Raw genomic sequence first — 23260 nt, forward strand, 5'->3', positions numbered from 1 at the left:
AATGAATATATTTTTATATACAAATTTGTGGTATTATAATTTATATAAAATATAATGAATGGGTTTTGAAATATTTGATACAATTCGGGCGTTTCAAGATATATCATATGATTCACGCGAAAGCTATGGTTTATGGTTTATGGTCAGGGTTGTCACTTGTCAGTGTCGGTCTTCTTATAAGCAAAACGTACTTAGTTGGTGCCATGATTCTAAACAAGCAGCTGTAACATAAGATTTATAGAACAAACGAGTTTTATACCCTACTGCATATATTAAAAACTTCTTGTTATCTTTTGTGTCAAACCGTGTGTTTCTAACAATACCTTATGGATAATATATTAACTTTCAATTTTACTAGCCCCTATTCAGACTTAGAAAATGTATATATAAATAGACAATGGAGAGGTTATCAGCTTTCCTTACAATACAAAGTTGATATTGAAATAGGCTCACCATAGAAATGAATATCATTGAACTACCATCTGAAGTATTAATTCAAGTATTGATCCGATTGGATTTTGAAACTTTACAAAATGCTTTATCAATTCCTTTATTGCATGCAAAAATGGATTGTGAATTTACAACTATTATTGTGACACATGATAAGGAACTGAATGAAAAAGATAGAGATTATCCCGGAAAAGTTATAAACTCTGCTGACATTGACCCAAATAAATTTCAACTTCAGACTTTTGCTGTTTTATTTATGTTTGAAGTTATACCTCACAATTTTTATCCGTCAATATTGAGCAAGGTGAATGCTAGTTTCAGTTCAATAATTCTACAGAGTATTTACGAGCCATGTTTGGATTGTATAATAGATTATGCTGATTTGGTGGAGTTCAAAAATACATATGACAATAGTGCTCATTATCGTTCGATTAAGTCATTAATTGAATTTGCAAGAACCAATCTTGGAAACCTTATGATGTTTGACTTTGGTAAATTAGAGGTGATGGCTTTCGAAAAAGTTGAATTGGATCCAAATTGGATGAGTTTGAGAAATGTTAAATCACTTCGTTTATATCAATGTACAGGTAAATCTAGTGTGATTAAGTTCTCTTTACCAAAATTGGGAAAATTGTTAATCGATGGTGATTGTTCATCAGCCCTTAAGAATGTGTTTGAGCTGAAAGATATAAAAAGCTTTTTAAGCGGCTGGCTATAACTGGAATTGATCAGATCTATGAGAATTTGAATTTTCCTTATCTATCAATGATCTTTGTTGGTTGTTATTTTGATTTAACAGTTGATCCAAAAATTATATTGAGAAACTTCAGAGCAGATAATTTAACTAATATCGGTATATATCCACTCACAAGGTTTAGACTTGAAAATTCATTTATTAAAGGTATATTTCGTGTGACGAGTTGGAATTTTCAACACCAAAATCAAGATCAATCTATAGTTAGTTGTGTTTTCAAAAATGTCAAAGCACCTTCTTTCGAAAATTTTTGCTCAAGCGGAACTCCAAACAAATTCTCCGTTGAAGGTTATCTGGACTGCACACCAATCAGTGAATCATAAGTAATCTTTGATGGTTTTTAATTGAAATATTTAATTGATTGAAAAGTTTATATACTTGATGTAGTTATCTCACTTTCGACCCAAGTCAACCCGGAATTCAATATTTTAAATTTCCGCGAATTTTACAGATTCGTTGATTAATTGAAAACAATAAGCACAAAATTATAAACAAATTTGGCGTCAAAACTGTCAATTTGAATCAACTCAAAATCATCAAAACAGTGGGAATTTCAACCTCAAAATAATTGAATAAAGTTGATACAGCATGCCACCAAGAGGACACGGGAGAAGAAAGATTGGGAAGACTTCCTCTACTGCGGGTAAAGCATCTGCAAAAAAATCCATAAAGTCATCATCTCCATCAATAACGTTACAAGAAATTCTTGATAATTTAGGAATACAATTTGATAAAGACATCGGATTACTTAATGGTGAAAGTACAAGAATAATACCATCCATATCAACTTTAGAATCATTGAGGAAATCATTAGTGAAGCTAAATGATCAATTGGAAATTGTATCAAATCATGATGAACTCACTATTGAACAAGTTACAAGACAATTGAAAGTGAATAATGGAGAAGTACAAGAAGATGAAGATATTGAAATGGATGATAGTGATGTTTTCACAGCTGAAGCAACCCCAATACCAAAAGATTCAGAATCAAAAGACTTGAAGAAAGATGAAGAAGATGATGTAAAGATGGAAGATATTAGTTCAAGTCCTAATAAAGATGAAGTTGATACAAAAGATGAAGACAATGAGAAAAAAGTGAAAAAAGAAGATGAAGACGATGAAGATGAAGATGAAGATGAAGATAAACCTCTTGCTGATACAACACCACCACCAAGCGCAGCTGAAACCATTACAAAAGATGAAGATGTGCTTGTTGATATACCGAAAGATGATTTAAAATCATCACCATCAAAGAGGAAATTAAGTCATCAAGAAGAAATAGAAAATGATCCATCAGTTCGTAACCCAAAATCAGAATTTGTTACATCTCAAACATTACCTGCAGCTGCTATTGCATTAGGATTATTTTCAGATAAAGATGGTGGATTAGAAGAATCTGGTGATGAATATCTGAAAAAAAAATATGCAGTTTCTTCTTACCCAAAAAATGATTTAAAAGATTTATTACCAGGTCCAATACCTGATATTGATTTTAGTAAAAGTAAACCATCAAATCAGGTTCAATTTGCTACATTTCAAAGTTTTATTGAAAATTTTTATAGAAATTTTACAGAAGATGATTTAAAATTTTTGAAAAATAAATATATAATGACTGATGCTTTGACAAATGATTCAAATTACGATCCAAATTTAACTCCATATTTAATTCCAAATTTGGGTCAATTATATTCATTAGTTTGGAATGAAGAGGAAAATTCTTCAAATTATTCACCACCACCATCAAGAGTAACTCATGATTCAATATTACCAAAAAAATCTTCAACTGATTTGAATGATGATGTATTAGAGACTGAAGATGTTAGTTGTGGACCTTTAGTTTCAAGATTATTATCAGCTATATTAAAAGATGATAAAGGAAATGAAAATGGATCTATTGATAATAATATAACGAATTCAAATAATACAACAACAACAACAACTACAAACAACAATAACAATAATGAGAAAAATGATGATGATATTACTATAACTGCTTCAAATACAATAAATAATGAACCAAGAACAAGTACAAGTGCATTACCTGAACAACAAGGTTGGAAAGTATCAAGTGTTAATGCAGATTATAATTCATTAGAAGATAGATTGAAAAGAGAATTAAAATATATTGGAATTTTCATGAATTTAAATTCACAAAATGGTTCATCAAATAATAATGAAAATAATAATAATAATAACAATAAAGATGATGATGAAGATCAAGAACCTGATTGGATGAATCCTCAAGATGATGAAGTTTCAACAGAGCTACGTCAATTACAAAATGAATTAAAAACAGTATCAAGAAGAAATAATAAAAGAAAAAAGGAATTATTACCAATTATTGAAAATCAATTAGCATGGCAAGAGTATTTATCTATATTAGATGATTTAGATAAACAAGTTGATAGTGCATATTTGAAAAGAATTCGTGTACCAAAACATAAAAAAAAGAAAACTGCATCAGGTTCATCATCAAATACTCATGGATCATCTGTACCACCATCTGTTCAAATTCAACAACAAGCTCAACAAGCACATCAAGCTGCAGCAAATTCTGCAATAAAATCATTATTAGAGAAAAGAATTAGATGGATTAATAGAATTGGTCCATTATTTGAAAAACCTGATGGTGGTAATATGAAAAGAATACCAAAAGAAAGTGTTTTCAGTAAAGGTGATTTAGATGAAGAAGAAGAAGAAGATTATGAAGATGGTGAAGATTTAGTTTTACAACAACAACAATGAATGAATTTAAAATTTTGTATTATAATACAATATGAACATGTAGTTTTATATAAATAAGGTATTTCATTAAAGAGAATATATATACAAGAAAATGAGATATGGAGCTTAAGCTAAAGCTTTTCTAATATCTTTTAAAGGAGGTAATGAATGAACAGTACCAACAGCAGCAATTGAAACAGGTTTATCTTTTAATCTATAATTAGCCCAATTAACAACATCATCTTTATTTATAACATCAACTTTTTCGAAAACTTCTTCAGGACTTAATCTTTTACCAGTTGTAACAATTTGTCTACCAATATCTTCAGCAATTGCAGTAGAACCATCAAGACTTAATAATAATGAAGCTTTTAATTGAGCTTTTGCTCTTTTAATTTCATCATCAGTTATATCACCTTTTTTCAATCTATTCCATTCATTTGTAATTTCATTTAATACATTTTTTAAATCTGTTGATTTATCAGCTGTTAAATAAACACCCCAAAGACCTGTATCTGAATAACTTGTTGAAAAAGACATATAAGAATTAGCTAAAGGTTCACCATTAATACCATTTGCAACATTTAAAGCTAATTGAGATGGTGAATTTGATCCTGTACCAAGTGATCTATCCCAATTACCAACAATAGATTGTGTAACTAAAGCAGTGAAATAATCAGCACCAGACCAACTTACACCTTCAACAGCAATTGCTAAATGAGTATTTGGTATTGAATCATCTTGAATTTTAATTTCATCACCATGGAAAACAGGTAATTCACCACGAGGAGTACCTAATGGTAATTTTTTTGGTGAAGGTTTTAAATGATTAAAATATTTATCAGCATATTTAACTAAATCTTCATGATTAACAGAACCTGTACCAACTAAAACCATACGATCACCTGCATAATTTTTTTCAATATAATTTTTCAAATCATCTCTTTGAATAGTTCTAATATTTTCTAAAGGACCTAGGATTGTACGACCTAAAGGTTGATTCTTATAACAAATTGCATGTAAATGATCGAAAACAACTTCATCATACATCTTATCAACTTCTTCAGATTCTCTTATTATAACATCACGTTCTCTTTCAATAGCTTTTGGTTCTAAAGTAGATTTTGTTAAAATATCAGATAAAACATTAATAGCATTTGGAATATCCTTTTCAGTAGATTTAGCATAATAAACAGTATTTTCTCTTGATGTATAAGCATTCAAATGAGCACCTAAATCTTCAATTTCTAATTCTAAAGCTAATTGAGATCTTGCAGTTGTACCTTTAAATGCTAAATGTTCTAAGAAATGTGCAGTACCATTATTTTTAGCATTTTCAGCTCTTGAACCAGCATCAATCCAAATCCCCACAGTGGCAGTGGAAGAATGTGGGATATATTCAGAAGCAACAGTTAACCCATTTGATAAAGTTGAAGTTTGAGTAATTGGTAAAGTTGAAGCTAAATTTGAAGTTGAAGAAGCTGAAGTAGTTGAAGTAGCAGTGGCCAAATTTCTTGTAATGTTTCTTTGACCAAACCCTAGGGCCCTTTTCATTGATAGCGCACGTAGCATCTTAATATTCTGTGTAGCAATAGTATTCCCAAAGTAATCAAAAAGAAGTAGAAACCTATGATTTATAAATATTCAAAATAGTAATTCATTATGGCTTTCTGGTTCTTTTTTACTAATAATAAAGTCTAGAAACGGAAAAAAGAATTCCGACCATCAATCATGTGACTGAATATTCTCAACTATGTGATGGGCCAAACCGGAATGTCCCACATAGAAGCCGTCAATTTTTATTAAAATCATCAAAATTAATTGAATGGCAAAATGAAATCAAAAACAATCAACACAAATTTAGTTTGTTATAAGGAGTTGAGTGCTGGTAAACATGTCTGATGAAGAGGATTTCATGATGTCCGATGGTGACGGAGAGTCATACGACTTTGAGTTTGAAGATGATGATGATGGATTGGCTGATGAAGATATGAATTCAATTGGTGATGAAGATCAAAGTGATGGTAATGGTGATGATAATGATGAAAATTCAGCTGAAGCATTGTATTATAATGCTAAGAATACAAAACAAGATGATCCAGAAAGAGCAATTGGGATATATGAAGCTATTTTGAAGATTGAAGACTCGAATTCTGATTCATCAGTGGAGGAATTGATTGAATATAAATTTAAAGCTTTAAAGCAATTGATTAAAATTGAATATAAATTAGAGAAATATGATGGATTCATATCACATTATAGACAAATATTTCAATTGGATTTGAATAAGATAACAAGAGGATATGTTGAAGATAGTTTGAGTAGGATATTGGATAGTTATATTGGATTACCATCAAATTTACAATTAGATTTTTTAAATACATTTATCCAAGATTGTCAAAATGGTAATGATCGATTAAATTTAAAGGCAAATTTGAAAAAAATTCATGTATTCATTGAATTGAAAAAATTAGAAGATTCTAAAAAATTATTGAATCATTTATATGAATTACTTGATAAAATGTCTGAATTAACCAAAAATACATATTTATTAGAATTATATTCTATTGAAATTCAATTACATTCAGATGATAATACACCAGGGGCAGGAACCAAATTAAAAGAGTTATATAGAAAGACATTATCAATTCAAAGTACAATTCCACATCCAAGAATTAATGCAATTATAAAAGAATGTGGTGGTAAAATGTATATGAAGGATGAAAATTATGAGCAGGCCTCAATTGAATTTTACGAAAGTTTTAAAAATTATGATGAAGTTGGTAATCAATCTAAAAGAATTATAATATTAAAATATTTAATTATTACTTCAATATTAAGTAATAATGAAATTAATAAATTTGAAAGTCAAGAAACAAAATTTTTTTTAAAAGATGAAAGAATTTTAAAATATATTAAATTAATAAATACATTTGAATCATTAAAACATGATGAATTTATGGAAACTTTAAATTTATTATTTAAATTGGAGAAAGATGATGGATTTTTAATTCAACATTTGAAAACTATTGAAAAAATTTTCAAATTACAAACATTGATTAATTATATTAAACCATTCAAAAGATTATCTATATTGAAAATTTGTGAAAAATTAAATTTAAATGTTGAATTTATTGAAGATAGTTTTTTGAATTTAAGTAATAATGAACAAATCAAAAATATCAAATTAGATTTCATTGAAGGTGTGATTTATAATAATGCATGATAAACTGCTGATATACTAGTGATTTATATAACGAATTAATGAAATAAAAGTACTACAACTAGATAATGGAATATATGTACATGTAGATTTTCATAACAACTATAAACATGACTATGAATTAATTGATGGTGATGGTAAATCTTTTGCAGAAGCTGCACCAATTAATGGACCTAATATTTTCAATTTAGTTTCATAATCAATAGTATTATTCTTATCAAGAGAATTTGCAACAATTGAAGCATTAAATTTTAAATTTTTATTTTTTAAATGTGATTCAAATTTTGATAAATCAATTTTTTGTAAATCACCTTTAAAAACTGTATTAGCATTAAAATGTGAAGCAGAATTATGATTTAATGATGAACGAATTGTTTTCAAAATTCTTGAATGTTCATCATGTGATAATAATGGTGAAGTTTTCAATAATTCTTGTAAAGTTGGTACTTGTAATTTATAATCTTCAACAACATTTTGTAAATTTAAATTAACAGCTGGTAAATCATTACCTGTTGATCTTCTTTGTTTGAAATTTTTAGCATTCTTTGAACCTCTTGCACCACCTTTTGAACCACCAGGACCTCTTTGACCATTTCTTTGACCATTTCTTGGACCACCTCTTGGACCACCTCTTGGAGCACCTGATCTTGGAGCACCTCTTGCGAAATCAGTTCTTTCACCATTGAAATCTCTTGGAGCTCTTTGAACTCTTGGTGATCTTTCAGATCTTTCAGGTCTTTCAGTTCTACCACGAATGATTCTTTCAGTTGGTCTATCTATATTTACAGGTCTTGGAGGTGTAGTAAGACTTTTTCTTTGTTGTGATCTAAATTCATCTGGAGTTAATCTATTTGATTGTTGATTATTTGAATTAAAATTATTTCTTTGATAAGATTGTCTTCTATTATTATTATTGAAATTTTTATTTTGATTTGATGGATTTGTAGAGAAATCATCCATAGCTTGAGTTATTTCACCATGATTTATAGATCTTTTAGTATATTTTTCTCTTAAATTTGGTTTTGGTCTATTAATTTGATTTGAATTTTTAGTTTCTGCAAAACCTTTTGTTAAATTCTTTACCCTTTCTAATAATGCATCGATATCACCAGCAGATGTGGATGAGTTGAATCTCACAGATGTTAGTCTGTGCACTTGGTTTCTAAACATTGTATCCTCTCAAAACCAAAAGCTATCAACAATCAAGTCAATAATATATCAATCACTTCAATCAATTTCAATATCATTTATATTTTCAACGAATGGCCAATATTGAAAAAAAAGAATCCAAACAATTCGCGAATAAAATGAATTCGCGGAAAAATAGGTCGGAACTTGCAAATTAAATCACGTGGAAATAAGCACCGGAAATACCGTTTTAGGAAGTCAAGAATAAAAGTTTAATTCAATTAACTTTATTTCACTTTATTTCACTTTATTTCACTTTTATTTCATATTTATACACTTTAAATTTCCTTCTATTGTCTTTGTGGGGAATCGATTGGTATAACAATACCAATTTAGGTAAAAATATCGATTGCTAAACAAAAATATGCTTTGAGATAATTGTCATGATAATAAAACTGTGATAACAATATTCATCTTATTGATCTTGGCTGGTTGCAAATTGAGGAGCAAAGAATTGTTGATAAAGTACAGTTTATAAGGTCATCGATAAAGAAACTCGTTGATATCTTGGTATTTCTGCTTGTTTATATAAATATCCAGAAAATGGGTAGAATTGAAAAGTAACATAATGAGTACTAATTAATTAATACCCACAAAACCATGTCACAGTTCAATCAACCAAGCAACAGTGATATTGAAAAGGAAATAAAACCAAATGAACTTTTCAAACCTCAAATAATTGATAAAGATTCACAAACTTCAATAACATCAATTAATACAACTCATCGTACTTTAAATTCAAGAACAATAAATTTAATTGCAATTGGTGGTTCCGTGGGTACTGCATTATTTGTTACTATATCTGGTGGTCTCTTAAATGGTGGTCCTGCAAATTTATTTATGGCTTTCACAATATGGTCTTCAATAATTTTTTGTATTATTGCTTCAATAGGTGAAATGGTTTGTTATTTACCTATCCATGCACCTTTTATCCAAATGGCTGGTCGTTGTGTTGATGAAGCATTTGAAGCTATCGTGGGGATGAATTATTGGTTAATGACTGGTATATTAGTTCCTTTTGAAATTACTGCAGTTAATTCAATGATTCATTTTTGGAGAGATGATTATTCACCTGCAATAACTTTTGTTATGCAAATTTTCATTTATACATTATTAAATGTATTTGCTGTTAAATATTTTGGTGAATGTGAATTTTGGTTATCATTGGGGAAATTAATTTTAGCTATTGGGTTAGTATTTTTCACATTTATAACAATGGTTGGTGGGAATCCACAAAATGATGCATTTGGATTTAGATATTGGCAAAATCCAGGTCCAATGGTTGAATATATAACCACGGGGTCAATGGGTAGATTTCATGGATTTATGTCTTCTTTAAGTATTGCATGTTTTACATGTGTTGGACCTGAATATCTTTGTATGGTTGCAGGTGAAGCAGGTCAAGAAACTCGTAAAGTTTTAGCAAAATCTTTTAAATCTGTGTTTTATAGATTATTTATATTTTATGTTTTAGGTTCACTTTGTGTTGGTGTTTTAATTGCTTCAAATGATGAAACTTTAGTTCATTTAGCTGAAACTGGTGGTGGTTCAAATGGTGCTTTTTCTCCTTATGTCATTGCAATGAATAATTTGAACATTAAAGTCCTTCCACATATTGTTAATGCTTTATGTGTTACTTCAGCATTTTCAGCTGGTAATTCATATGTTTATTGTTGTTCAAGAACTTTATTTGCTCTTTCAGAAAATGGATTTGCACCAAAATTTTTCCAATATTGTACTAAAAATGGAGTTCCAATATTTTGTGTTGGTGTTGCGTTTTGTTTTTCATTATTATCTTTACTACAATTAAGTACTTCAACAGGTCGTGTATTAACTTGGATTGTTAATGTTATTACAGGTGCTCAAGTTACAAATTATTTTTTGATGAGTATTACTTATTTTGGGTTTTGGAGAGCTTGTAAAGCACAGGGAATTGATAAATCAAAATTTAGATTCAAATCATGGTTTCAACCTTTTACTGTGTTATTTGGTATGTTTATGACCGCATGTATGGTTGGTGCGTTAGGTTACACTTCATTAATGCCAGGAAGATGGGATATTGGTAGTTTTTTAACAAGTTATTTAATGATTTTATTAGATATTGTCGTTTATATTGGTTATAAATTGATCAAAAGAACTAAAATGATCAATTCTGCTGAAGCTGATTTATTTACTGGATTAGATGAAGTTGAACAACATGAAATGGAATATTTAGAACAAAGACAAAATACAAAAGCTTATTTAAATCCAAATATTTGGCAAAAAATTTCAAATTGGCTTTTTTAAACGGTTGACAATACCTCTCTACTATAGCTACTTCAAGAATATTTATATTTATAGATCATCTATATACACACACATGTATACACAAATGTTCAATGTTTTTTCTCTCTTGCTTTAGTAGTCACAATTTTTAAAATATCAATCCCTTTAAACCAAATATTTCCCAAATAATCAAAATATTTTTGATCTTCTTCACTAAACTCAATAACTTCCCCTATTTGATCATCTAATTTATCATATGCACACAAAGTATAAGCTTCACAATAAGGTTTATTTTCCCATGAAAAAGTTGGTTTATCTCTATTTTTCATTTTCCAATTATTTGCTTTTAATGGGACTGGCGGTATTATTGCTTGTCTAATTTTCAAAGGTGATGAATTATATTTATCCATTTCTTGAGATGTCATACCTTTGAAAAATGGATTTGTCATATCAATATGCATTAATTTTTTACAATATTTAAATCCAGTATTCATCCATAATAATTTCCCATTTTTATAGATATGTGAAGGGTGATTTGAACAAAGTTCTTTAGTATTTGTTAATTTGGGATAATGTGATTGTGAGCCAGTGGAAATTTCACCAATTGAAGCTGCAAAATTGGAATTAAATTCATATGATTCATCACCAGATATTGCCATAGCTAGCCAATATAATTCTTTATCACCCCATACTCGATCTCCTATAATATTTGGATATAAAGCTAAATGAATTGCCATAAGAGGATTAACAAAATGTTGTTTCCTATTAACAATAACAAGTCCACTTTCCATCAAATGTTTGAATCCATGTTTAAAGAAATGATTATCCCATGTATATGATGTTAGTTTTGGTATACCCAATTTGTTGATTTCTGGTAATGAAGGTGTTAATTTTGTAAAAAGATCAATTGTATCAATTTGATCATGTGCATTATTTAAAGCTCTATCTTTAAAGAAAAAAGCACCTTTGGTTTTATATTCTTCCAATTTGAAAAAGTCTTGTAATGGTACAAAAGGTATTGTATCTGCATCAATCAATATAACTTCTTCAAAAGTGTTGAATAAATATGCTAATAACTTATTTGTAAACTTTTGAATTTTGGAATTGAAACTTTGATTAATAACTCTAGAAATATCAATGAATTCTATATTCATTTGAGGGAAAACTTCAACTTTAAATCCAATAAGATCTTTGATCTCTTGAGTTAATTCAGCTTTAGCAATTTCATGTAATTTAATTTGTGCAAATTTTGAAAAATCACCCCTGTGAATAATTTGTAATGGGATTGAAGTTCCCAAAGCTCTTAATAAAGTTATTAAATTGATTAAGTCTCTAAGATGAAACTCTTTAGCTGTTAATGCAATACCTTTTTTCCTCAAGTTACTTTTAATCTTGTTGAAACATAAATCATCTTTGAAAATTTTACGATCTCCTTTAACTCTATGATTAATGATTGGTGATTTAAATGAATACCATGGGAAAATTCTCCTTTCCAGTTCAATATCACACTTATTTTGATCAAGATAACAATGATTATAAGCTCTTATCAAAGCAGTATGATTCTGAAACTTATGGAATAAAGGTTCTTGATTCCATATTGTATCTTTCTTAGGGTCAAATCCGGTATCATTATAATCATTTGTGATATTATAATGATTCCTAATTTCTTTCCAGAACTGGTTACAATTATTCTTTGATGGTTTTGATGAATCTAATTTCTCGAGGATCTTTACAATATTCAATTCTTTGACATTGTTGATGCTTGATGTTTCCACATTTATGTTCTTAAAATGAAGTGCATTGTAACACACCAGTATGAATAAAATCAGCACCAATAACGGTGTTTTGAGCTTGAATCCAATGACTTTCAAAACCATCTCAACGAATTGATCATAAGCAGCAACATATTCAGAAATAAATCAACCATGGATCTTTTCCAAAGTTCAAACCAATTCAAATTTCGAGTTCAATGGAAAATCCTTGTCAATCTTTTTGTCTTGCACAAGCCTTGAAAGTTGAGACGCGTTACACCTTCGGATATAATGGAGTAATAGATGCATTATCTCAGATTCAATCAATTACAAAATCTCAGATCTAATAAACGTCTACAAATAAAAATCTAAATATTACTCTATATTAATACCCATTGATTTTATAAAAACAAATACACCAAATAAATGCCATAAAAAATCACACTTCTTTAGGCTTATCTTCACGTAAACCTTTTAACCAAAGATCACCAAAGAAATCGAAAACACGACTTTGTTCTTCACCAAAATTAACAACAAGACCTTTTTCTTCTGGTTTTGACATGGATCCGATACTATCATAAGCACACCATGTATATGACATACAATATCTATGTTCATCATTCCATCCTTTATCTGCATTACTTTGATCATTTGAACCGTCAATTTCTTGAGCAGGTGGAACAACACCAGCTCTAATAACAGTGATTCCTTTATATTTTTTTTCTAATTGTTCTGCGTTAAATTGTTTATATAATGGTTTACCATGATCAAATTGTGCAGCTCTTGTGTTTTTACAATATGAAAAACCTGAATTCATCCAAAGTAAAGTTTGATTATCATAACCATTAATATGACCTGGATGATTACTGCATAATTCATTTGCACTAGTTTTACCAAATAATTTATTTTCTTGTGGAGTTAATTCACCAACTGATGCAGCACCAAGTGCATTAAATTCATAATTTTCATTACCTGCAATTGATTGACCTAACCAAAATAATTCTTTATCACCATGAATTTTCTTAGCAGTTATTGACCAAAAATTTAATTGAATTGCTGATAACATACCACTAAAATGTGAAGTTCTCTTTATAGCAACAACACCACTTTCCATAAAATGATTTCTTAATCCACCAATAAATCTATTCTTTAATGTAAAATCAGTAACTTGAGGAATATTGAAAAAATAAGTATCTAATTTTGATGGGAATAATCTTTTAAAATAATTGACTTGATTTTCAGTATTTGACCCACGTAATTGACGATCTTGGAAGAAAAAGGCACCTTTATTAACAAAACCAGGTAATTCAAAAATTGATCTTAAATCAACAAATGGAACAGTATCAGTATCAATTAAAAGCATATCTTCAAATGAATTGAAAAAATATGCAATCAATTTATTTGCATATTTATGGAAATAATTACCATATTCATCTTTGATAGAATTTTGAACATTAACAAACCAAAGATCTTGAGGAGGGAATCTAGGAGTTTGATTAGAATCTAATTTATCAGATGAAAGTGGTAATTGATCATGATTTATAGGTTTTCTGAAAACATCAATCAATTGATTTTGATTAGCTTCTGATAAATCACCTTTATGAACAACTTGGATTGGTAAATCATTATTCAAAGCTCTTAAAATTAATGCTAATCTTTTCAATTCGTCAACTTGACCATCAGAAGCAGAAATAACAATTCCTCTTCCATTAATAGATTCTTTCCAATTCTTCATGAAACAACTACGTCTTGCTCTTTTGAAAAGTTTAGCACCTGAACCTGAGTCTGAGCCTGAGCCTGAACCTGAACTTAAGTCAGTTCTTGAATCACCATATTGAGCATTTGTTGATGATGATAAATCTGGAGGACCAAGAACAACTTCACCATCCCATCTTTTAAAAGTTGGTTGAACAAATGTTAACCAAGGGAAAATTCTTGCTTCAGTATCATGACAAAGTTCATGTTTTGAATTTGCTTCAGATTCAACTTTTTCATCATCTTGTAAAAATGATGAAATATAATTTTTTGAACTACTTTGGAAACCTTCATTACTTTCCACAAAGCATTTACTGAAAATTCTTAATGTTGAAACAGCATCAACTATACTTTTATCAACTTTAACACTATCAAAAGATTTTTGATTAAATTCTTTTTCTAATTCAATTAAAGTTTTTTCATTAAATTCCATATTTGGTTCAGCTTTTTTTTTAAAATTTAAAAAATCTTGAAAATTTATATAATTATCATCATAACCTTTAGTATCATAATTATTAAACATCCAATTTGAATTTTGTTTATGTAATTGTTCAAAATATAAATTACATTTTTTTTCAAAATTAAAATTTTTCAATTCTTTTGGACTATATTGATCAATTAATTTATCATATGTTGATGAATAAACTTCATTTTTCAATAAAAATAATTCACTACCATTCTTACTTGAACTATTATATGAATATAAACATTGTAAAACAATAATTAAAACCAATGCAAATATGAAAACATTCAAATTTATGAATCTTTTATTAAATTGTACTCTACCACCAAGAACATGCTTCAAAGATTGTAAATACCTTAAACCTTGATTAACAGCATTCATATTCAATCTTTCCCCAAAGCAGCCTATGATACTATCTTATAATAATCACCAAATTTGATGAACTTTATGAACTTGAATAAAATAAGCAAAGAAGAAAAAAAATTATGACCGTGTCCACCGTGATATGAACTTGAAATTAGCTTAACCGAATAAAAATCTAAACCTGATTCGAACTATAAACAACCAGGTTCCCAACAAATACCAACAGCTATAAAAACGAGCGTGATTTAAAGATATCAAACAATCAAACTAGATAACCTTTTCAAAATGTAAACAAACTTGATTTTATCTCTGAAAATTGAAAATTGACTGGCTTGATAGTAAAGAATCCTTTCAAAAATTTACGTGTTTGGAACGAAAATCATCAAAAAAAAATCCGCGACTATTCGCGATAAAGAAATGCTTAGTCAGAGTAATAACCTACAACTTTTGAAATCATCCATCATCAAAGATTTATTATACATACTAATACACTGTCCTATCATTCATTAATTTGATCATCTTATGTTACATCTCTAGGTCATCTCTTATCTAGAATAAGGATTTCCTTGAGAATATGGATTTGAATTAGCTGCAGATGCAGCAGCTGCTGTTGAAGTACCACCATATGGATTTATAGGTTTACGTTGTGGTTGCTGTTGCTGTTGTGGTGGTGGGTATTGTCCATATGGTTGTTGAGCTTGAGGTTGTTGTTGTTGTGGAGGTCTTGGACCTTGTGGAGGATAACCACCTTGTTGTGGGATTGATTGTGATGAACCATAACCATATTGAGCTCTCGGTATACCTTGAGGTTGTTGAGGTCTTGGTCCTTGTGGTGGATAACCTTGTTGTTGATGTTGAGGAGGAGGACCACCTCTATAACCACCTTGTGGAGGATAGCCTTGTTGAGGATAACTTTGTTGAGGAGGTGGTGCACCGTATTGTTGTTGAGGAGGTGGACCATTATAACCTTGAGGTGGATAACCTTGTTGTTGTGGTGGAGGTCTTTGTTGGTATTGTTGTGGTGGATTTCCTTGTTTTGGTGGTGGAGGTCTTTGTTGATATTGTTGTTGAGGTGGATAAGAATGTTGTTGAGGTGGAACTTGTTGCTGTGGTTGTTGTTGTTGTTGTTGTTGAGGTGGAGGAGGTCTATGTTGAACAGGTTGTTGTTTTTGTTGAAATTGTGGTTGTTGAGGAGCTGGTGTTGATTGTTGATGTTGAGGTGGAGCTGGTTGATTTAATGGAGTAAATCTTTGAGCTGGAGATTTTGATAAACCAGATGTTGCAACATTTGGTTGTCTTGGTGGTTGATTAAAACTTTCATTTGATCTTTGTATAGAGTTAGTAACTGGTGAACTTGGTGTACTTGTATTTATACGACCACTTGTATATGGTGAAGCTTGATCAATTTTAATATTTGGAACTGGTAATGGTTTACTTGGAGTTTGAACTTTGATAGTTGGTTCATTTTGTCCAAAATTTTCAACTGAACGATTAACTTGTGAAGCTCCATGATAATCTGGATTGAAAATATCATCATTTGTTGATTTTTTATTATCATTAATTGATAATGCTGAAATACCTCTATTGAAATCTTCTTCAAAATCATCATCATCATCTAAATATGTATTTAAACGTTCATTTGAATCTTGTTTAAATTTAGCATATGGATCATGTGGAGCTTGTAATCCATTTGGAATTGAACCTGATGTTTGAGTTGGATATGGTGCAGTATTTGATGATTGTGATACACCTCCTCTAGTACCATTTGAACCTAAAGAATTAGAACTTGCATTTGAATTTTTAATTCTATAAGGATCATCTAATCTTGTATTTGAACCATAAGCTTGTTGTTGTTGTTGTGATGATGGTAAATTTGATCTTTGTTGTTGACCATATGGTAAATTTGAATTTTGTAATTGTTGTAATTTTGCTTGTGGAGGAATTTGTTGTCTTGAATCTTGAGAAATTTGATCTTGATTATATCTACCCATTTGAGCAACATTTGAATAATCTTCATAAATTTGTGTAATTTCAGAATTTCTATTAGCTTTAGGTGGAGATCCAGGAACACTTAATTCACCACCAGATGAATTAATTGAACTTGCTTTTGAATGATGAGAATCTCTTTTAAATTTTGGTTGAGGTAAGAAACTTGGTGATAATGGAGATGTTGGTCTATTAATTCCTGGTTTAACATCTAAAAATTCATTTTGATTTAATCCTGGTGAATTTATAGCACCTTGAACACCATGTTGAGAACCACAACCTGTATAACCACTTGATAATTTTCTTGCCATAATTTCTTTAATTCTAAATCTCCATTCAGTTAATAACCAATTTGAAGATTGTGGAGAACTTGCTAATGCTAAGATATCATCAACTTCTAAATAATGAACATGAGGTAAAACTGGTAAACCAAATAATAATGAATTTAAATCATTTTTATTTGCATTTAATCTTTTTGGTCTACCATAAAGAGCAAATGTATCCATTAATGGAACCAAAAATCTAATTAAAGTATCATAACCTGGAACTGCACTATGTTGTTCAGGCATAAAATAAACAGAAGCTTCTTTTGGTAATGATTTTTTATTACCATCGAAAAATACAGTACCTTCTAATTTAATCATTGTACTATGATCAACTAATTTATGAGATTGTGGATAAAGTGCATAAGTTGCACTTGAATCTTTAATAATTGCCATTGCAGTTTTTTTTTGCTTTTTTTCATCTTTATAAAAAGAAACAGAACCTTTATAAATTTTATCCTTTTTAGATTTTTTATTTGGTTGTTCAATAACTGCAAAACATCTTTTCCACGGCATACCAGAACCAAATCTAACACTAACCCAATCTTCATAATCAAATTTAGATTCTGATAAAATTGTTCTAATATCTGAAAGTTTTGAACCTCTTGCTGATAAAAGAGCACCGGTATAAGCTTCTTGTAATGAAGTATATTCAAAAGTTGCTAATCTAAAAGCAGCATTCCAACGATGAAAATCTTTTGGTTCTTGATATTGTAATAAATATTGATTTTTCAAAGTTGTTGAAACAATAATAATATTTTTTAAACCTTGAGAATTTTCTAATCTATCAACAGCTCTAAATGAAGAATCTGTAAAATTAATATAATCAGGTTTAGCACTAGCATTCATTAAAGCTTCAGTATTATTTTGATGTTTTTCTAATTGATCAACATCCCAGACAGCTAATTGAGTACCTAATAACACACCATAAACTTCTCTCCATTGACGATTAGGAACTGGTTCACCATCAGAGTTGATACTTTGTAAAAGCATAAAGATACCTTCATTATAACGACGATGAGCTTGAGCGCTTAATAAGGTAACAATTGGTAATAATTCAGGACTGATTTCATCTGTTGGAATAGCACTTGGTTGTGGAAGTTGTTGTTGTTGTTGCTGAGAAGAGTTGGATCTAGACCTATTCTTTGGCGACCCGTTATTGGAACGACCTGGTGAAAAGATTCTTTTCATATTTGTTATTTGTTTATTGTTATCAAACTAAAATTGAATCCCTAAAGACAAAATGGACAAAGCGGCAAAGAAATGAAGAGGAAAAAGCAGCGGAAACAGGAAACAAAAGACAGGGAACAAAGCGTTGGAGGGAACTTAGAAGATTTTAAAGGAGCGTATGGAATATATTCCTGTGTAAAGAACTGGTTGTGGTTGAATTGTAGTTTTATTGACTGTGGTGTTTTTCGGTTTTGTTGATATTATTTTTATTTTTCCTTCTTATGTTTTTATTTATAAAATTCCCAAAAGAAAAATTTGAAAAAAATCTTGGAAGTTGCAAAATTTAGGCAGAGCATTGATAGGGGAACAGACAGATGATTAGGCAGAAGACAGGGTACAGGGAAGGAAGACTGGGCAGATGGCCATTGGCAATCATAGAAGAAATCTGTCGAGCATGTCAATCTTTTGGCTGTGTTGACAAAGCCTCCCAGCAAACGAGAAGTCTGCCTAAGAAATAATAATACGTTAAGTACGGTAAATTAAGTAGAATCAATAGTAAATAAATACATTTGTACCTAATAAAAAACCAAATACATTAATGATTATACGTGCCAAATTGTATCTCAGATTTGAACGAAAACGATTTTGCAACTCTTAAAACGGCATTTGAAAGAAGTGATTTTAGCACTAGAAACCTTATCGACCGGGATTAAATATGCATAGAAATCAAGGACGTCGCAAAAATGTCATAGAATCAACAGTAGATACTTAAAATTTTAGATCATACTTCTTACAGATCTAAATTCGGATCATCATATAGTTTATATAAATAAATCAAAACATCTCATAAAACTATAATAACTATACTTATACAACATTGACGACAAAATCATCATATATCAAAATATATCAATCTCTTTCAATTTACCTTCATTTCTCAACTTCCAATAATCACCATTATATTTCCAATATTCTTCTTTTGTAACAGGATGAATCTCTTTAATAAAATATGAAGGTTTATAATCAATACCTTGTTCTTCACGCTGTTTTCTTGCCATTCTTTGTTTAACTTCAACTTCATTTTTAAAATTACTTGCATCATCATAAAGTCCATTTTCCATGGCTCTTTGATCTGGTCTTAATCTTGTATCACCACGACTTAAAAATGGTACTAAATCTGGATGACCTTCATTTAATGTAATGGCATAACTTGTTAAATTAAATGGAACTTTAGGTCTTGGTGTAGTTTGCCATATTAAGAATTTTTGTCCATCTTCAATTGGTACATTACCAATTTTTTTAGAATTATTATCTGATGTAGCAATACTTGTATTATTTTTAATAACTTTTTTAGCAAAAATTTTATTATTCCAATGACCACCAATTGACCAAGATTTTTCACCTTTAGAATTATAAATAACACCACTCATTTCATATGCTGATGCACCTCTCCAACCTCTTGGTTTAAAATTTAATATAGCTTTATCACCAGTCTTACTATTTGTTATAATCATTTCACCATAATTATCAATTGATGGGTTACCAACAACTATACCAACAACTGAAGTTGATAATTTTTTCCATGAATAAATTTCTTCATCATTCCCCATACAATCTGGTCTTAAATGTAAATACCAATTACCTAAAGGTTGAACATCAAATGAACGACCATTAAAAGCAGATTTAACTGATGTTTCACCATAATAATCCCATTTAATAGCTTCAGCTAATGCAGCAGAAACTGGTGGATGATGACTAACTTGTTCAGTAATAAATCTAAAACCTAAATCTGGTCTTGAATATTCATAAGTTTCACCTAATAATGGGTTAAAAGGTTTTGCAACACGATCCGTGGTAGATCCATATTCTGATGCTGCAAATGCTGAAACATATAATAATCTTAATGTTGAATCTTCAAATGATGCAGCTTGATTTAATAAATCTGAATATTCTAAATCTTCTGCAACTCTTTGTAATAATGATGTTGGTTCATTGAAAAAAACTGGTAATGAAATCTTAGTCATATCTTTACCAATCATTGATTTTAAAATACCCCATAATCCAACTTTTGGTCTATTATCAACTTTCAGACTTAATTCTTTTCTTGGTTCAAATTCATAACCTTTATAAGATCCTTCACTACTTAATACTAAATTCTTTTGTTTTTGTAATTCATTACTTAATTGAGAATCATCAACACCTGTACTTGAAACTTCACCAACTTGTTGTTCTTGTTTGAGTTGTTCTTGTTCTAAATCACTTGGTTGTGGTGTTGTAGCAACAGTGGAATCTGTTTGTTGTGTTGAACCAACAACACCTTGTTCATCATCATCATCATCATCATCAAAATCTGCAGCATCGAAAAATTCATCATCTGAATCTTCCTCTTCATTTAAAAATCTTGAAATTTCTGCATCATTTTGATCATAAGATGCACCACCAGCAATTGGATCAATAGGTTGATGATCAATCTTTGTAGCTGGGTCTACATTTTCATCATTTGGAACAAAAGAGCCAGCATCTGTTGTTGTAGTACCTTGTTCTTGTGGTTTTCCAGGTGCACCAATAGCAGCTCCAACTTTTGCAGCAACACCGGCAACAGCACCTGTAACTCCAAATCCTAATGGTGATGGGCCATGACCAGTTTTATTTGGACTTGAAATACCAGCACTGGTTATAGTTGTACCTGATTTAATTCCTTGTGTATCAAATGGTGATTGAGTAACTTCTGTAGTTGGAGTTGAAAATGAACCTGAAGCTGAACTGAATTTTCTTGTAAGTGCTTTTTTCAAATTACGACGTTCACTTTCAAAAGTTTGTAATTCATTATTTTTTGCTAATAATTCATTTTCTAAATCTCTTATTGAATTAATCCATAATTCATTAATATCTTTTTGTTTTTGTAAATCATGAATTAATCTTTCATCTCTTTTCAAAACTAAATGATTTAATTTTTCAAATGAATTATTTAATGCTTCAACTGTACCTAATGAAATATTTAAAGGTTCAGAATCATGATCTAATGAACCTTTAACACCAATTAACAACTCTTTTAATGAACTTAATTCAAGACTAAAACCTCTTTTCAAAACAGAAATTTCTTGAATATAAGGACCTGAATCAACATCAATATCTTCATTTTCTTCAGGTAATCCAATTTCTCTAGATTCTTGATCAAATTCATCATCATCATTATCTTCATCACTATTATAAACAATTTCTGAAGGACGACGATTTAAACCAACATTTCTATTTTCAGAGGTATCATTATTATTGATTTGATTTAAAGATTCATTTTCCTTAATTTCAGTTAAATTACTACTAACTTGAGTTGGAACTCTACTCGTAGGAACCCCATCATTATTTGAACTAACATTAGAATTATGACGAGAATTTTCAATATCAAAACTTTGTTTTCTTTCAGTTTCAGATGATAAACGTGCTCTTTCTTTATCTTTAGCAAATCTTATTGAACCTTGTAAACTCCAAACCCAACGATTAGTTTCAATTGGATGATTACCTTTTAAATGCCATCTAACACCACTTTTACTTATAATTTCAAATTTTTGCTTTTCTGAAGAATCTAAATGTAATAATGCACTCTTCATATTTAATGAACCTCTACATGCATTCATTGTATCTTCTTGGCTCTTATAATAAGATAATATCCCATTTGAATCAAGAATAAACCAACGTAATTTATATCCAGATGCAAAATTTGTCCATTTTCTTAAATAACCTTTGAAAGTTGGTGCCTTCATAGTACCTGAAATAGATCTACCAGAAGTTGAACTAATAACATTTTGATCTTGTGAAGCATCTTTAATGATTTTTTTCATAGTTTCATTAGTTTTACCAACTAATTCAATTGGTAATTTACCCTTTTTATCTCTTCTAAAAGGATCACCACCATGTGATAAAATCCATTTAACCATTCCAATATCATTTTTCTTAACGAATTCATGTAAAACGGTATCACCAGTTTCTGGATCACTACCATTAATATCTAATAATTCAAAATTTCTTGAAGATGATAAAATTTCATCTAATTTTGCAAAATCATGATTTGTAAAAGATTGTCTTAAATCATTCGCAACTTTTTCCACATAAAGTGCTCTTTCATTTTGTAATAAAGAAACAATTTTCAAATCTTTAGCAACTTCAATTGGTTGTTTTAAATCATTATTCAGAATAGTATCATTTATTCTTTCATCTCTTAGCAACAATTGAGCAATATCATATCTTGAATTGATAGCAGCTAAATGTAAAGGAGCATTCCCATTTTCATCTTGATAATTAACATCAATTGCCAATTCTTTAGCTTCATCTGATAATAATCTTTGAATAATTTGTAATGGAGCCACTTGAACAGCCAAATTAAAGATTAAATTCTTCACAAGGGATAACTCATAATAATTGACAGAATCTTGAACAGATAAGACAAGTTGTTTCAATTGATCAAAATTATTATTCTTTAAAGCGTCCAAAATCTTCAATTTGAACAGAGGAGGGTTGATTGCACTAGACCCAGAAGAGGATGTAGATGCTGAATTTGCCACGGGTTGTTGATTTGAATTCCTATAGTTTCATATTGTTAGTATTTTAATTCAACATTTGATATGTGCTGTTTAAACGACCCAAAGACACAAGCGCCTCCCAAGGAGTACGCTCAATTCCATGAACCCCATTAACATACGCTGTAGTTCCACTTGATCCAGCTGGGACCTGGCTCTGTGAACCGTTTGAAGACATCTTTGCCACTGAATTCAAAGCTTTTTGATGTTTAAAAAGTTGAATTCGTTGTTGAAAAGAAGCTTTAAAACGTATTTCACAAGTGCCAAAATT

General features: G+C 29.8%; 10 protein-coding genes across 10 annotated transcripts; 4 read left to right on the forward strand and 6 right to left on the reverse strand.

The window, feature by feature from the left end:
• Window positions 1–460: 460 nt before the first annotated feature.
• Window positions 461–1168, forward strand: BN7_2980 (uncharacterized protein; the record flags this gene model as incomplete). The annotated part of the gene is made up of 1 exon (XM_011276407.1): window positions 461–1168. The coding sequence occupies one exon, from the start codon at window positions 461–463 to the stop codon at window positions 1166–1168; it is 708 nt and encodes a 235-aa protein (XP_011274709.1).
• Window positions 1169–1792: 624 nt separating this feature from the next.
• NGG1 (histone acetyltransferase NGG1) lies at window positions 1793–3949 on the forward strand (the record flags this gene model as incomplete). The annotated part of the gene is made up of 1 exon (XM_011276408.1): window positions 1793–3949. One exon carries the CDS (start codon window positions 1793–1795, stop codon window positions 3947–3949), a length of 2157 nt encoding a protein of 718 aa, XP_011274710.1.
• Window positions 3950–4054: 105 nt separating this feature from the next.
• On the reverse strand, window positions 4055–5500 carry MAS1 (mitochondrial processing peptidase; the record flags this gene model as incomplete). Its single annotated transcript, XM_011276409.1, has 1 exon — window positions 4055–5500. One exon carries the CDS (start codon window positions 5498–5500, stop codon window positions 4055–4057), a length of 1446 nt encoding a protein of 481 aa, XP_011274711.1.
• A 322-nt stretch (window positions 5501–5822) lies between these two features.
• On the forward strand, window positions 5823–7154 carry BN7_2983 (COP9 signalosome complex subunit 2; the record flags this gene model as incomplete). Its single annotated transcript, XM_011276410.1, has 1 exon — window positions 5823–7154. One exon carries the CDS (start codon window positions 5823–5825, stop codon window positions 7152–7154), a length of 1332 nt encoding a protein of 443 aa, XP_011274712.1.
• A 111-nt stretch (window positions 7155–7265) lies between these two features.
• BN7_2984 (Chromosomal replication initiator protein dnaA) lies at window positions 7266–8321 on the reverse strand (the record flags this gene model as incomplete). The annotated part of the gene is made up of 1 exon (XM_011276411.1): window positions 7266–8321. One exon carries the CDS (start codon window positions 8319–8321, stop codon window positions 7266–7268), a length of 1056 nt encoding a protein of 351 aa, XP_011274713.1.
• A 618-nt stretch (window positions 8322–8939) lies between these two features.
• Window positions 8940–10625, forward strand: BN7_2985 (High-affinity glutamine permease; the record flags this gene model as incomplete). Its single annotated transcript, XM_011276412.1, has 1 exon — window positions 8940–10625. One exon carries the CDS (start codon window positions 8940–8942, stop codon window positions 10623–10625), a length of 1686 nt encoding a protein of 561 aa, XP_011274714.1.
• Window positions 10626–10714: 89 nt separating this feature from the next.
• Window positions 10715–12481, reverse strand: BN7_2986 (alpha-mannosyltransferase; the record flags this gene model as incomplete). Its single annotated transcript, XM_011276413.1, has 1 exon — window positions 10715–12481. The coding sequence occupies one exon, from the start codon at window positions 12479–12481 to the stop codon at window positions 10715–10717; it is 1767 nt and encodes a 588-aa protein (XP_011274715.1).
• Window positions 12482–12794: 313 nt separating this feature from the next.
• BN7_2987 (Alpha-1,3-mannosyltransferase MNN1) lies at window positions 12795–14954 on the reverse strand (the record flags this gene model as incomplete). Its single annotated transcript, XM_011276414.1, has 1 exon — window positions 12795–14954. One exon carries the CDS (start codon window positions 14952–14954, stop codon window positions 12795–12797), a length of 2160 nt encoding a protein of 719 aa, XP_011274716.1.
• A 527-nt stretch (window positions 14955–15481) lies between these two features.
• On the reverse strand, window positions 15482–18436 carry BN7_2988 (PH domain-containing protein; the record flags this gene model as incomplete). The annotated part of the gene is made up of 1 exon (XM_011276415.1): window positions 15482–18436. The coding sequence occupies one exon, from the start codon at window positions 18434–18436 to the stop codon at window positions 15482–15484; it is 2955 nt and encodes a 984-aa protein (XP_011274717.1).
• Window positions 18437–19314: 878 nt separating this feature from the next.
• Window positions 19315–23167, reverse strand: BN7_2989 (OSBP family protein; the record flags this gene model as incomplete). The annotated part of the gene is made up of 2 exons (XM_011276416.1): window positions 19315–22993; window positions 23112–23167. The coding sequence occupies 2 exons, from the start codon at window positions 23165–23167 to the stop codon at window positions 19315–19317; spliced, it is 3735 nt and encodes a 1244-aa protein (XP_011274718.1).
• Window positions 23168–23260: the final 93 nt, after the last annotated feature.

Source organism: Wickerhamomyces ciferrii, contig 00078 (genome assembly GCF_000313485.1).
Source record: "Wickerhamomyces ciferrii WGS project CAIF00000000 data, strain NRRL Y-1031 F-60-10, contig 00078, whole genome shotgun sequence".
NCBI classification, from domain to species: domain Eukaryota; kingdom Fungi; phylum Ascomycota; class Saccharomycetes; order Phaffomycetales; family Wickerhamomycetaceae; genus Hansenula; species Hansenula ciferrii.